The sequence below is a fragment of the Lampris incognitus genome, chromosome 19 (genome assembly GCF_029633865.1).
Source record: "Lampris incognitus isolate fLamInc1 chromosome 19, fLamInc1.hap2, whole genome shotgun sequence".
Lineage (NCBI taxonomy): Eukaryota > Metazoa > Chordata > Actinopteri > Lampriformes > Lampridae > Lampris > Lampris incognitus.
The window spans coordinates 5,755,051-5,771,298 of NC_079229.1; the positions used below are offsets into that span (position 1 = coordinate 5,755,051).

A 16,248-nucleotide genomic window follows, 5' to 3' on the forward strand; every position below is an offset into this window, starting at 1 on the left:
AGCTAAATCCAGAATAACTTCCATTCACTCTGTTTTAGAGAGAAACTGAACCTGAACCACTTGTCTGCTTTTTTTTTTGGAGTGAGCCGGTAGCCAAGCTTTGCATCCGAGAGGCAGGGTAAAAACACCTTGGGCGAGGAATGTTAATGACATTAACGTCAAACCCTCCCCTGCTATTGCTCCCATCAAAAGTACAGACGCCTGCTTGATTTACGAGCTGACTCCGGTTTTACAGCCACGCAGCCTCTTCCCATAAGCATTACAGATTAGCAGTATATGCCTGCTACTGCTAAAGCCAAGAGAAAGAGTGACTGAGCAAACAAAGTTACAGTCAAAATTTTCCATTACCTGGTGGTTAGGTAGTTAGCCAGCACCCAACCAGTTTTTGCAGGGCATTACCAAATCCCCTTGCACCAATCGAGACTCAGAATGGAACAGTGCTGCAAATAGAATAATGCCTAAAACAGAGCTGCTCTCCAAGTGTATCCCTCTGTGAAGGGGGTGTTTTGTCATATTTGGTCATGAAGTGCAGAGACTGCGACTATTGGTTTTCTTAAAAGATTATTTTTCTGGCCATTTTCCCCTTTATTAGACAGTGATATTAAAGAGGCCGACAGGGAATGGGGAGAGAGGGGGGGGGGGTAAGACATGCAAAAAAAAAAAAAAGGTTGTCGGCTGGAATCGAACCGGCGATGGTTGTGCCCATGCGTTATGCGCTGTGACCATTTGGCTACGGAAGCGCCCAGAGACGGCAACCTCGCCTGAGATCTGCACCCGCCAACAACAACCACCTGTCCTGCAACGGCGGCGATGCCACTTTTTTTTTTTTGCACACACCACACCAATGCACAATCTCTGGGGTAACCCTGCAGCCACCCAGGGGCCCCCAGCTCAGCCGCCTCCATCCTGAGGCTCCTGCTAAAAACAACAGTGCAGTGTCACAAAGTAATATCACTTTCCCAGAGGACTTCCAAGGAAGAAGAGAAATCAGAAAGAGAAAGAAACCACTTGGAAAAAGGACTCGGGTGAAAAGAATGAGGAAGAAGAAACTAGGAAAGATAAGTGCTGGACTGGGGGGCGAGAGAGAGGGAGAGAGCCCACGCTTGGCAGGCCAGTGGCAGAGCCCTCCCTCCCCCCACCCCGCCACTTAGCTTCATCCCCCTCAGCCATTGGCCTCAAGGCTCCCTGGGAGACGGGTGGATGGATGGAGGGATGGCAGGGCGCGTAGCCATGGAACGAACCACAGTATCGGAGCGCTGCCACAACTCGGCGATGAGAGATGTGGGAGGCCACTGTGGACTTGGCATGAAAGCAGTGCTCCGTTAAAAAAAAAAAGAAAGAAAATAAAAATAAAAAAACAACCATCCGTGATCTTCACTCTGGTATGTGCTCCAGCTATTCTTGGACGATAAATCATTTTGATTTCACGCTTGCCGAGTCGCTGGCCCGAGCAGCTTCTCAGCAACCTGTCATCACCGGGGGACGAGGGACAAGCGCACTGCAATAACGTTTTGAAAATGGAGGCCTAATGTATACCGAATCAAAAGCCACGCAATCGCCTTCAGTGAGGAAAATCCCCAATAGCAGCAGACCGAACGGTTGCCAGACAGGGAGTCTGTGGATGCCTAGATCAGAATATGTCTGCGTGTATAATTTATATGTCAGTGCTTTTACTGGCAGCGTGATGAGATTAGACGGTGCTGCAGCACAGCGCGCAGCACACTGTGCAAAACGTGCTGAAAAAACAGTCCGGTATACATTACTCATACATTACTATCTTCAAAGCGAAAAACAATGCCGGCGTTGCAAAAAAAAAAAGCCTCACACAGATAAATTCACGGATAAATAAACTTTTTCTTCCTAACGACAGGTTGTCTGATGCAACGACTACCACTTTTCAACACTGGGAAATGGTTAAAATAATCTTCAGTATTCTTTGAGACCGCAGATGTGTGGGAACGCTGGCATGTGTGTGTGTGTGTGTGTGTGTGAGACTTACATATGCTGCGAGGCATTGGGGAAGAGCTCCGAATACTGCGGCGCCGAGTCCTCCGGGCCGTGGGGGGCAGCGTGGCTGATGACCATCATGACAGGGCGGTGCGGATACACTTTCTTGGACATGCGGAAGAAGTTGATGCTGTCGTTGGTGATGAGGTCTGTAAAATAGTCCTGGTGAGGAGACACAAACGGACAAGGCCTTAAGCAGAGACGCGCGAACCTCATCCTCAGTAGGCAGAGGAGGAAGGGCAGATGGCGGGCGGTGATTGACGAGTGTGGCTGCAGTGACACATCAAGTGTGACATGTCGTTTTGACCAGTCCAGTCATATTCAAATTGTTAGCGAGGGGCCACCGAGTGCACTACAATTTGTTGAGTCAACAACTGGCATCTTGCCTGTATGTGCATTTGACTGCGTGCATGTGTGTGTGTGCGTGCATGTGTGTGTGCGTGTGCATGCATCTGTGTGTGTGTCTATGTGTGTGTGTGTGTGTGTGTGTGTGCTGCCGCCCCATCAGTGGAACTCGGCTGTATTAGATGTGACACCACTTGACGGCGAAAAAGGACTGGTGCTCTCAACTGGTATGCTGTTATGACAACTACGTCTCCCTCTATATCTCTGTGCTCCGGTATCCAGTCTCCCCTCTTCCTCACTTGGCCTCGGCCATCCCTCCCCTCTTTTGTCTTTCCTTCTTTGTTTCCCCCTCGCGCAAACAAACACGAGCGCAAACACGGGAGACGTGAAGGAATGCACAAGCCAGCCGGCGCTCTTTGAAAGGGCAACTTGCACACGCGGAGTTTATTGAGCGAAACGCTGAAATGTGTGACTTCACTTCAATGAAAGGCGTCGGACATCTGTATTTCCTGTTAGAAATCTGCTGACGCCGCCGTCCTGCTGCTCGATCTGTGCTGCGAAGCGCGCAGTCTTGAATGCCTCCGTGTCCAAGTAATTCTGTCCACAGATGTGTCACAAATGCACAAAAAAAAAAGTAGGGACATACCCACCCCCAACTGATCAGAGAAACCGGCTAAGAACAACTTCCCCTTCCTTTTTATGCGAGTAGCGCAGACTCCGCACCCCCCCCGCCCCCCGAAAATGTCCTGTTTCTGAGTCGGAGCATTCCTCAATGATAAGAGAAGGGTGGCACACATTAATACTGGTGTGTATGAAGGTGTGACGCCACTTTCTAAAATCCTTGAGCCTTCTGGCCTCAAAACGGATGGGGAAGCGGGGGGGCCTCCGGGTGGTGTGGCGGTCTATTCCGTTGCCGGTTCGAATCCCCGTGTCACCTCCGGCTTGGTCAGGCATCCCGACAGACACAACTGGCCACGGGTGAGAAGCCGGATGTGGGTATGTGCCCTGGTCGCTGCACTAGCGCCTCCTCTGGTCGATCGGGGTGTCGGGAACTGGGGGGGAATATCGTGATCCTCCCACGCGCTACGTCCCCCCTGGTGAAACTCCTCACTGTCAGGTGAAAAGAAGCGGCTGGCGACTCCACATGTATGGGAGGAGGCATGTGGTAGTCTGCAGCCCTCCCCGGCTCGGCAGAGGGGACGGACGGCCCGGAAGAGTGGGGTAACTGGCCAGATACAATTGGGGAGAGAAAGGGGGGGGGAGAAAGGGGGGGAGAGAGAAGTGTGGTTTTTATTGCGGCAGAAAATTGGGAAGACAATTGATTCCCGTCTCCTCTCTCTCTTCTCGATCTTCTCCGCTGTTGCAACGGGCAGCTGGAAGGCAGCCGTGACATGTGAGCGGAGGAGAACGCCGTGAGAGGGAAACGGTGAACCATCGCATGGCTCGGATCAGGAAATTCGGCACTGTCATTTGAATCAACCCACTGATGTGCCTTTTCATCAAAGCCCGGTGCCAGGTGTGGCGAGATGTTTTACACGTAGGTCACACCCTCCACTAAAGCTACCTCAGCACCTGCCAAGATTCCAACAGCTGATTAGGAACTCTACCTGCATGCTGGCATGCCGCCGTGGCCGCCTGGCAGACAGCCGGCAGCAGGGAGTGCCAGGTTACAATGAGAGGGTAAAAGGGTGATTTCCCTGAAATTTAAGAAGCAGGTTTGACTGACTCATCTTGTCTTTATTAATAGTTTTAAGGCCAGATTTAATGGCCTGGCTGCACATGCTCGCAGAAGCTGGTGATTGCGTGCACATGGCACGGAGTGGCCATACTGGTTTTCCAGTGCGCTGCCAGCTCGCCATTATCTGAGCCGCGGCTGCCAAAATCTCTGGCAGATCAAATGGGAGCGGTCGTATCAGCGGGAATGGCTCGGGCACGGCTATGAAACGGACCGTAAAGTCCGAGGAGCTTCATTTTCCCATCAGCCATTTGAAGCTGATCAACCATGAGTTACAGCCGCAGCATTCGCAAAGGAACTGAACTCGGTGTCATGTCTGGGTAAATCCCAGCTGAATACCATTCGAAACATGCTTGTTATCTTTTGAAAAAAAAAATATTTTAAAAATTTTCCCTCCTTTTCTCTCCTCAATTGTATCCGGCCAATCATCCCACTCTTCCCGAGCCGTCCCGGTCGCTGCTCCGCCCCCTCTGCCAATCCGGGGAGGGCTGCAGACTACCACACGCCTCCTCCCATACACGTGGAGTCGCCAGCCGCTTCTTTTCACCGGACAGTGAGGAGTTTCACCACGTAGGAGGTGGGAGGATCACGCTATTCCCCCCAGTCCCCCCCCCCGACCGACCAGAGGAGGCGCTAGTGCAGCGACCAGGATACATACACACATCCAGCTTCCCACCCGCAGACACGGTCAATTGTGTCTGTAGGGACGCCCGACCAAGCCGGAGGTAACACGGGGATTCGAACCGGCGATCCCCGTGTTGGTAGGCAACGGGATAGACCGGCACGCCACCCGGACGCCCTGAACATTTTTTTGACAACCTGTAACGTCAGCGATCGTCTGACATTGCGACATACCAGATGCAGTTAACCCCTCTGCTTTACCTTCCTACTGACACTGTCCACTGTCAGAGAATGACAGGAAAGCTTAAAAGGAGAGAGGACAGAGGTTTTCAAATCAGCCAGCATGTGGCTCGAATAACCACACGGTGTCGTTTGACGAAGACCTTAACCTCAAATACCTCAACCGCTACACAGAGGGAAAACTAGACGGAGCCTAATTGAATTAAATTGTTTCTGAAGCGCTTCAAAAAAAAAAAAATCACAATGACCCGGTGTGCCAACTGCACTCGCTGTGCTACCCTGAACTTCTCACCCTGTGGGATTTTACATGGGGAACTGCTATTATTCTGGTGGTAGCAGGTTAATGGGTTCTGGCAGGCAGGTGCCCATGGTGGGTCCATTTGGTCTGAAACCACAATCTGCTGACCGAGTCCGTGTCTCGTAAACACCTCACCCTCAGCTTGTGGGTAACTTTACACCTCGGTCTAACTCAACAAGCAAGTCATTTGGCACGGGGATGCCGGTCCAAACATTTGTTTACCCATCTTTCCGTCAGACCATTTAAAAACTTGACTTGACATGCATCCAAACCATGAAACCTCCTCATGCATTCCTCGTTCCTCCAGGACTACACTACCTGGGAGGACATTGGCACGGAGCTGCAAAAAGAAACTGACAGCTACTGAGAAAACATTGGGGGAAAGGTGGATGCCATGTGAAGACCTGCAATGTAAACACTGAACCAGTGCATCGTTTAACTCCGGAGTCCAACATGGGCACGGTGGAATCAAGTCCCCTGTGTCTTCCTGTCATTGCAGTACTGGAACCCTCTGCAATAATGCATGGGAAGAGAAAGACAAAGAGAACTCCATAGACAGAGGAAAAAAAAGAGGGAGAAGAGAGAACAACTGCAGGGTTGTAATTTTCACAGGCCGCTGCTACCTCATAAAGATAAAGGTGTTTCAATTTTGCAGTGTCTAGATGGTGTGGTATGGCCGTGTCATGATAAAGACACAGTTAGATACGCTGCAAACACAAGAGACTGCACTTCAGATCAACCCTTCCCCTTTAATTTTCCCCCGAGAATTCCTGCCAGCCTGGATCACAACACTGTGATAAGTGAAGCGCCGCTATATCTATGTTTATAACCGAAGAGGAACCTGCAATTAGTCAGGAGAAGACCTTACATTGGGTCATAAAGGGGAACAAATAGGTAATTGAATCAATGGCTCCTTTTTAGGAGTTGTGGGAACACACCAGCGGGCACATACCTTGGCATAATCAGCACCGTGCTTCTCCTTGTAGCCGTTCCGACAGACGGTGTAATTATAGAATCGGGAATTTTTGATCAGCCCGACCCACTCGCGCCACCCAGGCGGGATGTAGCTGCCGTTGTATTCATTGAGGTACTTGCCAAAGAAGGCTGCAGAAGAGACGGGGAGAGAAATGTACCCAAAAAGGGGGTTTCTTGTCAAATGGAATCGTAGATAAACATCAGTACAAGCCACTTTCTGGTGTTTCCACTGCCTTCATATAAATACAAGCTGTTTCTTGTGTTTCCTCACGCCTACCTGTAAACGCCTTCATTTCATTCGTCATTATGAGTACATCTGTGTGCGTGAGCACGATGCATTATATTTTGCTGGTGTCCTTTTTTTTTCTTTTTTTCCTCCCTGGCTTCACTACACAGCTCTCCCCAGTAGGCTGGGCAGGGAGCCAGCCTGTCCCGGAGAGGGCTAATTGTAGACTAACGCATCAGCTCGAAAAACCGCAGGCCGTGCTGCAGCCCACAGGACCCCATTGAGCTGCCTGGTCCACCGCCTGCCCGTCACTCTCACAGACACTGTCTGATGAGCCACGACAGAGACCTGGCAGCCTCGCCATGTTTGCATTTCTCACAGCAGACAGCCAGGCAGGCCGGCAGGCCAGCAGGGAGGCAGGCCTGTGGACGCTTCCCATAAAAATTTGCATTGACTAACAGGAACGAAGGGAGCGGGCCAGCAGGCCATTTGAGCTAGCGCTGAGTGACGGTACCCTGGCCAGGAGAAAGACGGGGCCCACGGCGGATGATCCATCGGACCCTGAAAACTGGAGAAACACTTAACACCCCCGGTCTCTCCACTACCCTCCTCTTCCTGCTAAATCACATCTACCTCTCTCATATGAATATCCTCTGAAAGTCCTCTTGTCCTGTTTTTTTTTTTGGGGGGGGGGGCGAGGGTAAACAAATACTTTCTTTTCCACTAGGCTATGATTTCTTTACCTTCTACAAGTCAGTAACGCAGTGTTACTTTAGGGAAAAAAATGCTAATTAAACGGAGTCCTCTACCTTCAATAAATTGTGAGATTCCTCGTTCTACTATTGCACTTTCAACGTGCACTCGGTTTCGGGACATTTTGAGCTCACCCTCATGACACGCCGCAACAAGCAGAACAGAACATACTGGACAACAAATTAGCCGCCACTTGAAAGGAAATTTGCTGACGGTGGCTATTGTGAGCTGTGCCTAAAAGAGTCCATGTGTCCCCTGCACATTTCGGGTGTCCACCCACCTGTCCTGTAGCCGGTGTTGTTGAGGTAGACAGCGAAGGATCGAGGCTCGTGCTGAGCTTGCCAGGAAGGGGAGGAGCAGTTCTCATTGTTGGTGTAGGTGTTATGGTTGTGGACATATTTGCCCGTCAGCATGGAGGAACGTGACGGGCAGCACATCGGCGTGGTGACAAAGGCGTTGGTGAAGCTAGTGCCTCCGTCCTCCATGATCTTGCGAGTTTTATTCATGACTTGAAGCGACCCTGGAAGGCAGGGGGGAGGGAGAGCGAGGCTGAATAACCCGACTGAAATATGTTTTAACTTTGCGGTAGACACTGTTAATATTTTGAATGAGGTAATATGCCAATTTGTTCCACGCCAAGTGTTGCTGTTTGTGAAAGAGTCAGTGAAGAATTTTCTGGGGGAAAAAGGGGGTTTTATGTAGTTCATTTCCCTGTGGATAAACATAGAACAGACTGATTAGATGACTTGACCTTTTTTTCTCAATGCACTCACTGAGAGGCGGCAGTAAACATAATCATAATCCATTTTTTATGAGGTAAACACAAATAAAGCAATGCTGGGGCCAGATGGCTCTGCTGCCCCTGCTCGTGGTTTCCATTTAATATTTCATGTGTGGAGCGAACGCTATGATACCTTCATGAATCTGGAAGCAAATACCCACAAGGACAAAGACAAAGAGAGAGACGAAGACGGAGAGAAAATAAGAGTAGTGCACAGAGGAACGGAAGAGGAGGAAGGGTAACATAGAAATAGCACAAATATATATAGACGGGACAAGTGTGTAGACCTCACCGAGCTCCACGTCCTGGTCATCTGTCATGATGAGGATAATGTTTGGCCGGATGTTCCTGCGGTCCCTCTGAATGCGGCCCCGCAGGCCCTGGGCTCTGGTGGTGGTGAAGGCCGAACTGCCCGGAGCCCAGTCCAGAGACAAGAGGGCCAAACAGGCCAGCCACTGCACCAGCATGGCGCCTGAGATGGAGGAGACGGGAGGGGATAGGTAAGACGGAGGGGATGAATGGAGAGATGGATGGAGGGGGAGGCGGTCCAGCCAGGCCGCTCACTCACACCAGTGGAGCTCTCACAGCCGCGGACGAGTCTGAGGAGACAGAGGAAGAAAAACAAGGGGAGCTGTTAGAGGGGAGGCGAGGCAGCGATCTGTGCGAACACTCTGCTGGTTGTGCGTTTGCCTGAATGAGAAAGTTTGTTCGACTCCAAGAATGACGATCGAGGATCCCAGATCCCCTCTACGGACTTTGTAGTGTATTTAATTTCCTTCGGAAATCATGTACATCTGTTCACAAATCACAGTCAAACACGACCGCATAGCTGTGAACCCAGATATTAGAAGTCAAAAGGGCCGTCTTGACTTGGAGCCCTTCATACTCGACCAAGAAAAACCTCTCTAACAGATCCAGATCACAGATGTCGTGTGTTGACTGAATTACGCTCTGATCTACGATTATGATCTCTTCATCTGAACTCTCCTGACCTGGGCTGAACTAACAAACAGACCGCGGGCCAACAACGAACATGCCTCCAGACTGTACACAACATATAGCAGTAGAGGTGAAGAAACACAAATCTCACCTTGGAGAATTCCACGTGCTTGCATTTTCCCCCTCGGTATAATCCTTGCACTTTTTCTTATATTTCATTCACCCTGACAGGCCACTCTCTCTCTGTCTCTCTCTCTCTCTGTGTCTCTCTCGAGATAACATAACATACGGCGGCGCGCATAAACTCCAACTCTTCCTCTCTCTCAACTGGAGAGCCCTCGTTCAGATCGCTACGCCGGGACTGCCCCCATTGGCTGCCCACTCTCAAACACCAACAACCACTCTCCCGCGTCGGCCAATCGCAGCGCGCCTTCCATCTGTCACTCAAAAGTCACCCCCTGGTGAGTCAAGCGTGACAGAGGGTCGGTGGGGAGGATGGAACCACTCAGGGGGAGGGGGTTGGGGTTGGGGGTTGGGGGGGGGGGACAGAGTAGGCGGAGGGGAACACGGGGTCCCGCTTCATTAACCCCCATGCCGCTGTCGCCAATCACAGATTTACACAGAGTCACCCCGGACCTTTGAAGGCTCTCACTCACTCACTCAAAAAAAAAAAAAAGAGGAATAAAGAAATAAAAACAGCCACCCAGCACAGTGAACAACAACAGCTCAGTGTCACGGCTGGTCATAAAAGCCTAAATAACCCCCGGCTGAACACATGGCTTCTCCTCCTTTTACACCGCTCCCGAGCCAAGGCACTCCGGTACTTAAGAGAAACACCGATATTGTTACAGTTGCTCCTTAGGGCTTCGCTGCCATGAGATATCACACTTTTAGTTAACTCCTGATTATACTACCGCTGCTTCTTTCCGAGATGTTAAAGTTGGCGGTGGCGGGGTGGGGGTGGGGGTGGGGGGTGGCGCGAGACGACAGAATGTGCAGAAAAACAAACAGGTTGATTTAAATTCGCAAATGGAGGGACGGCGTCATCCAGTAAGGTGTGAAATAAACCGTGGCATGGCAACAGATAGATAGAAAGGTACATATGCGTCGATAATGTATTGATCCCGAGGGAAATTAAAGTGTGGTTACAGCTCGCATGTGCAAAGGCACACAAAAATATACACAATAGCAAGAATATAAAGCAAAAACTAGAGTGACGATAATAAATATAAAGAAGTAGACTAAGCTGAAGTACTTGGTGCATATAAAATAGAATAGAATAAGATGTATAGTTGCATAGTAGTAGATTTACTTATTTATTTATACAGTAGTGATGGGTCCGTCACTGACGGAGCCAGAGTGCCTCGTGGGTAACTGGCACCATACTGGTCTCTCTTCTGAGCTAACGTGCTGGAAACAAATGGCAGGTCTGTCACACCTGAGCCGGGTCCGAGCCCACCGGGGCGGCCCTGCCCTCTGCCTGTACACACGCAATGGGCCATTCCCATGCCAGTTACTGCGGCTTCTTCTATGACATTAATTTTAAATAGCCGAACACGATAAGAAATATGCCAGCACTGGCACGAATGTCAAAAGTACTTGACATTTTCTTTCTAGTCAAAACCAATTCTGAAAAATAGGAATTGCTGATATTTGGCTCTCCCAACCCACAAGAGCTAAATAGATCATCCATCCATCCAGCCATCCATTATCCAAGCCGCTTGTCCTGCTCTCAGGGCCGCGGGGATGCTGGAGCCTATCCCAGCAGTCATTGGGCGGCAGGCGGGGAGACACCCTGGACAGGCTGCCAGGCCATCACGGCGATGGATGGATGGATGGATAGATCCTCCATGTCCATTTATTGACCTGAATGCTAACTTATGCTGGCATATTCACCCGGTGTAAGTCACTCTAGAAAGTACCACACAATTTTAATGCTTGACTGGTGGCGTTCACTTTAAAGATCTACACGGCTGAGCTCATTGCACTACATTGGATTGTTCTGTGATGACAGCGAGGGGCAGGGAAACAGCCCTGTGGAGGAGGAGGAGGAGGAGGATGAGACCACAAAGAGATGGATGAGGTCAAGGCTAATATGTACGTTCCCACTCTGCAGGCACAGAAGGGGTCCCTACACACAAGCAAGAGCATCGCTCCAGACTGGACCCGACAAATCAGCCATGTTTGGTGAGAACATACACATGCTTAAAAAAAAAAAACAGCCTTCACTGGCAAGCCCCCGGACACCTGCTCTCGGTGATGTGCCTAACACATGGTGCTGTCACAAGGTGACATTGCAACATTGCAAATTATGTTCAACGACCCCTCCCCCCCGACACACACACACACAGCCCCCCCCACCCCCCCATTTCCAACCACCCAATAGAACAGAAAATGTGGTTGATTGGGAGAGGGAGATTATGTTTGAGATAGGGGAGGCCACTTTGCTTTGCTCGTTTGCTCTGCTTATCTTCGCTTTCCCCGTCGTCAGGTGGTGGCGGGGGCAGTAAGCGGAGCCTCAGACAGAACTTTAAGAGCTTTTTTGGGAGTCTTTCAGAAAGGCAGCGTCTCAGCCAGCCAGCCCAGTCATCCTGACAGCCCTGTGCAAACACTGGCGCTGTTTGGACAAACCCCCTCTAGCATGGGGTGGCAGAGTGCACAGACCCTCACACCAGATTACACACACACACACACACACACACACACACACTGCTGTACATACACACTGAGAAGCACAAAAACACACATGCATGGACACACACTTACACCAACTCACCCACACAACACAAGTCGTTTCTCTCACACATACCAACACACTGGAAGCTCCTCACCCTCCCATGGCCCTCCTACATAAATGGGAACGCTTCCCACTCACCAAACCCAACCAGACAATCACACACTCACCCGTTCTCTCCAACAAGCTACGAGAGACCTCAAGTGAATTGTAGGCCGGCCGGCCGGCCGGCTGGCCACAGTGTCGTGTTAGCACCCGGCGCATATTCAATTTGTCACGGCGATGATTCGTCGCAATGGCCTTTTCATGTGACTCGAGGAATCGAGGGAGCGGACAAAGGGGTTTCAGTGTGCTACCTGATACGAACCTTGTGGCGCTAACGTGGTTAGCCTCCGCGATATCAATGGCCACACTGTCCGAAACGACTGCGATGGCAAGGTCAAAAAAAAAAAAAAAAAAAAAAAGTGCAAAAGCAACCCATGTGATTTGGGTCAAAGTGACAGCCGGAATGACACAGCTGCAGCCTGGAACCGGCACAGGACTCCCCTTTGTCTTTTTGGGCCACCTTTCATCCCAACTCGGTTTGACCTGATCCATTTCCCTCCCCAGGTCGCTTTAAGTTCATTTTTGACCGAAACTATTTGTGACGTGAAACGTCCGCTAAAGCACATCACTGGACAGTTACCCATCTCAACGCGGCCCATTACGCAGGATGGCGGGATCTCCTGGGTAACAGGCCGCGTTACGACGGCGTCTGCGCCGTTACTTATTAGCACACCGTCTCTAGCGCCACGACATTCTGGCAGAAGCGTGTAAGATGGGACACGAAGCTGCTAAAGGGGGAGCTGAGCGGCTAAGTGACAAGGCTGATATGTGACGATTAGGGCCCGCTGCTCGCACGGCAGCCAGCGTGGTGGATGGACGGCAGCAGGCTGGTAGCACCGAGTCGTACAGCAATAAAACCAAGGTAGCTGTTAACACGCTTTAGGAGAAAAAGGAAAACCTAGAGAAACCTAACACACTTTGAATTCAAAGTCACTCCCCAACACACATACGTACACACACCCAAGTGCTCACCCATGCACACACGCATGCAAGCAAACACACCCATGCATGCAAGAACACACACACATGCATGCAAGCATACACACACATGCATGCAAGCAAACACACATGCATGCACACACGCAAACACACATGCATGCACGCATGCAAAACACACATGCATGCACGCAAAGACACACACACACACACACACACAGTGCAACAGCTAACTGAATATGGATTAATATCATAGACTGTGACTACTTTGGAAAGAAGAAACATGAATGTGTAAAATAAATAAATAAATCCGAGCGTAGCTCTAGAGAAGCATGGGTGAAATCCCTCCCAAACAGATTTTAAACTACAGGAAGCACTTTAAAACCATAACAACAGAGTTCAGATTTTGGGCCGAGATCTTGGAGGACGGTCTGAAACAGCTCTTAATCACCGATGGTTATCGTTCAAGTAGGCTCAGCTGCAGTGGGACGGAGAACATTGTGTCCAGACACACAAGCACTTGTAGGTGCTTTTGTTTGTCACACACTCAGAACTTGTTGTCTCACAGTCCTTTAGGCTTTAGGCATGCAGGACGAGGGCTGGAAACTCACCAACGTTAGCTCGGCTGGATGTGTTCAAGTCCGGGGAGTTACAGGAAAGCTACAATATGAGAACGCGGTGCTGATATTGTTATTAGCTTTTGCTCCTTTTTAGTCTAAAAGTCCAAATTAAGATCAGCATCACGAGAAGCAAAGAAAAGAAAAAAAAACTCAACGAATCAGTTTGCGGCATCTCATGCCATGTTGAGAAGCCCTTCACTTTGGCTGAGTCATGTATTTATCACATCCAGGCTGATGGAAGTAAAACAGGCTTCTATACATCTGCCTTACGGACAAGAGGCCTTTGTACCAGGGCCGAGTCGGAGGACTGGAGAGCACATTGTTTCTCCCCTCTCATTGTTTTGGAGGATTAGCGCTAATGACCCTTTAAATGAGTCTCTACTGTACTCATCGAGGTTAAGCTGGAGGATGAATATTGGGGATGGATGGAAGGAAAGTAAAGGGCCGGGGGGGGAGGGGGTTCAAAGAAACCAAACAAAAAGGCCACTATGAACTTTTTAGTCCCACACAGCTGCCAGAGAGGTCAAAAATGTGCAATTTTCAGATTAATGGCCTTCCACACTAGGGACCTTTAGCACACCTCAACACCCCACTAATCTTTACTTTCATGATTGTAAAAAAAAAAAAAAAAAATGTTCCCCCTTCTTCTGCGGAAAAACAGCACCTCCATTTGCTGTCTTGTGACACGTCACAGCAATGATCCAAGTGACTCTGGTGTGGCCATGTGCAGACAGCTGTGCTTTGTGTGCGCTCCAACATAATGGTGATAGGAGTTAGAATAACCCATAGAGCACAGGGCTGTTCGGTAGGATGGCGGTTGTGCCCTGCGGTTAGGGCCTCAAACCACACACCCTTCTGCACCCTGACCGTCCTCTGACCCGCGTGGTAATGTGGCTTTGATGGTGGCTAGTTGAACCTAACCTCAGCCACCTGGGGCTACCCACACACAGGGGTTAAGAGGGGGGAAACTCGGAGAGGGGCGGTGGGGGCAGGAAGCGGAGCCAAGGGGCAGCGGCAGTGGGGAGGTGGTATGTTGAGGAGAATGATAGGCGGGTAACAACTGAAAGAGCCGTGGAGGTAGGGTTATGATTGGCCATTGTGTTCCTTTCGGCCACGGTGCAAAGTCCATTGGTCAGTGCTGCTGGCTAGTATATTTGGCAATCGTCATTCAAAAAGAAAAGAGAAATAAAGGGACTGCACAAGAGAAATTCTTCAGTGAAAAGAAAAGACAAGTGATTGATGGCTGTGAATGGACGTGTGGTATTGGTAGAATTCCCCCACCAATGTGGTTCTACCCTTGGACTTTGGTTCATGTTTGAGGTAACATGGAAGGCTCAGAGGTGAGGGGGTTCACATTCCCCAAACAAGATGCAAGTCAAACCCAAACCAGATGCCATGGCCCCCTTAAAGTAAATCAGCCATTCATAAAGGCCCTCGCTATTAAGGACAATGGCCATTTCAAAGCACCTAAAATCCCCTTATTCTCCCTCTCCCTCTATTTACCTAGTCCATCTCTAGGGCAGCCAAGTCACTGAGGGACAATGGCAAAAGGAGGGGAATTAAGGTCTAATGGCATTGTTAAAATTCTGTAGGCAGTTCTGAGTCTATAGGCACCAAGGCCACCAGAAACCCAGCTCCAACTCTTTGCAGAGACAGAAATAATTATTCAAACTCATGACAGAACAGTGGATGGAGCAAAACAGATTTGAGGAAGAAATATAACATCGCTTGAGAGCGGACACAGGAGCGATGGGAGGACGCAAACGCAGAGATACAAAAACAATGTTGAAGAGATAGAGGTGCACACATCAGACAAGAACAAGGGGAGGTCTCTCCTGAGACCAGTCTCATGTTTTCAGTGCAGTCAGTTTACTCCCACTTCGTTTCTGTAGAGGGGAAAAATGATTATGGAGCAGCTGTAGATTACATATTGAGGTTAGTCCAAATGTTTCTCTAATTCCAAGGGAATGTGGCTGGTCTGCCGCCATGGGGCCTGACGAGGGCCCTTCACACTGAGGAGGGCCTGTGTCCGGACCTACTGTGCCCGGCAGGCCGGGGGCAAAGCGTGGTGCCCGCCAAGACCTGCCCATCACCCACACAAAGTTCACTGAAGGAGAGCTCTGTCCCAAAGCACTCACCTGGCCGCATGTACACACCGGGAAAGTACTCATACCTTGGTGTTTTCACACTCTTAAGACTACTGATTTCTTTGACCAAAATGGCCAAATCGGCATAGAACCGACGACCACATTCCAGTGGCCAAATTCAAGGCCAGGAGGCACTGGGAAGGACTCATCACTGGCTCTTTGTTCCTGGATGTTTACTGTGAAAATGGCGACAAACACCGCTCCTCAACTCGAGATGCAGAGTCTTCCAAAGTCTCCCCGTTCCCTCAAAGAGAAGCAATCCCGGTTTTCGACCTCATCTCGATATGTTGTGGGGGTTACGCTCCATTTTATCATCCATAGTACCGAGCAGATCTTCATAGGCTACAAAAGCTACATACATTTATATGCTACATCTTTATATGCTACAAAAGCTACGTGTGGCGTTGTTGTTCGTATTCAAGTAGGCTTATTATCCCTACAACATAGATAATGCTGGAAATCAGTATGGTTTCCCCTTTAAGTTAAAGGTCTTTAGACGTTAGAATAAGGGATGACTCCTGTGTCCGTGGTTGTGATTCGGTGGAGTGATGGGCCCCTTTACAAAGGAAAAACGGCTTTGACTCAGTGAAATGTGGACCTGGGAGCACACAGGGCCCTGGACTTAAACCCTGTGTTTGTCTCCCTGAGCTGGGGGGGAGATCCTTTGTAGTGCCAAGGCTGCCAGGCCACCCCGCCATTAATTAGAGATGCATGTAAATATATAATTAAATGACTCCTGGTCCCATGGACTTCAAAGTACAAGTGGCTTTAGGGCCACCAGGTGGT

At 49.8% G+C, this 16,248-nt stretch overlaps 1 protein-coding gene across 6 annotated transcripts in view; it reads right to left on the bottom strand.

The window, feature by feature from the left end:
- The window catches only part of sulf1 (sulfatase 1), a 49,093-nt gene that overhangs the window by 20,013 nt on the left and 12,832 nt on the right, over positions 1 to 16,248 (bottom strand). For all 6 annotated transcript variants that reach the window (XM_056299023.1, XM_056299022.1, XM_056299025.1 and 3 more), the window contains exons 2-5: positions 8,274 to 8,580; positions 7,481 to 7,720; positions 6,199 to 6,350; positions 2,000 to 2,169 (exon numbers count right to left, since the gene is read on the bottom strand). In XM_056299023.1, the coding sequence (XP_056154998.1) occupies positions 2,000 to 2,169; positions 6,199 to 6,350; positions 7,481 to 7,720; positions 8,274 to 8,448 (737 nt within the window). In that variant the 5' untranslated portion in view covers positions 8,449 to 8,580. The remainder of the gene's footprint in view (positions 1 to 1,999; positions 2,170 to 6,198; positions 6,351 to 7,480; positions 7,721 to 8,273; positions 8,581 to 16,248) is intronic.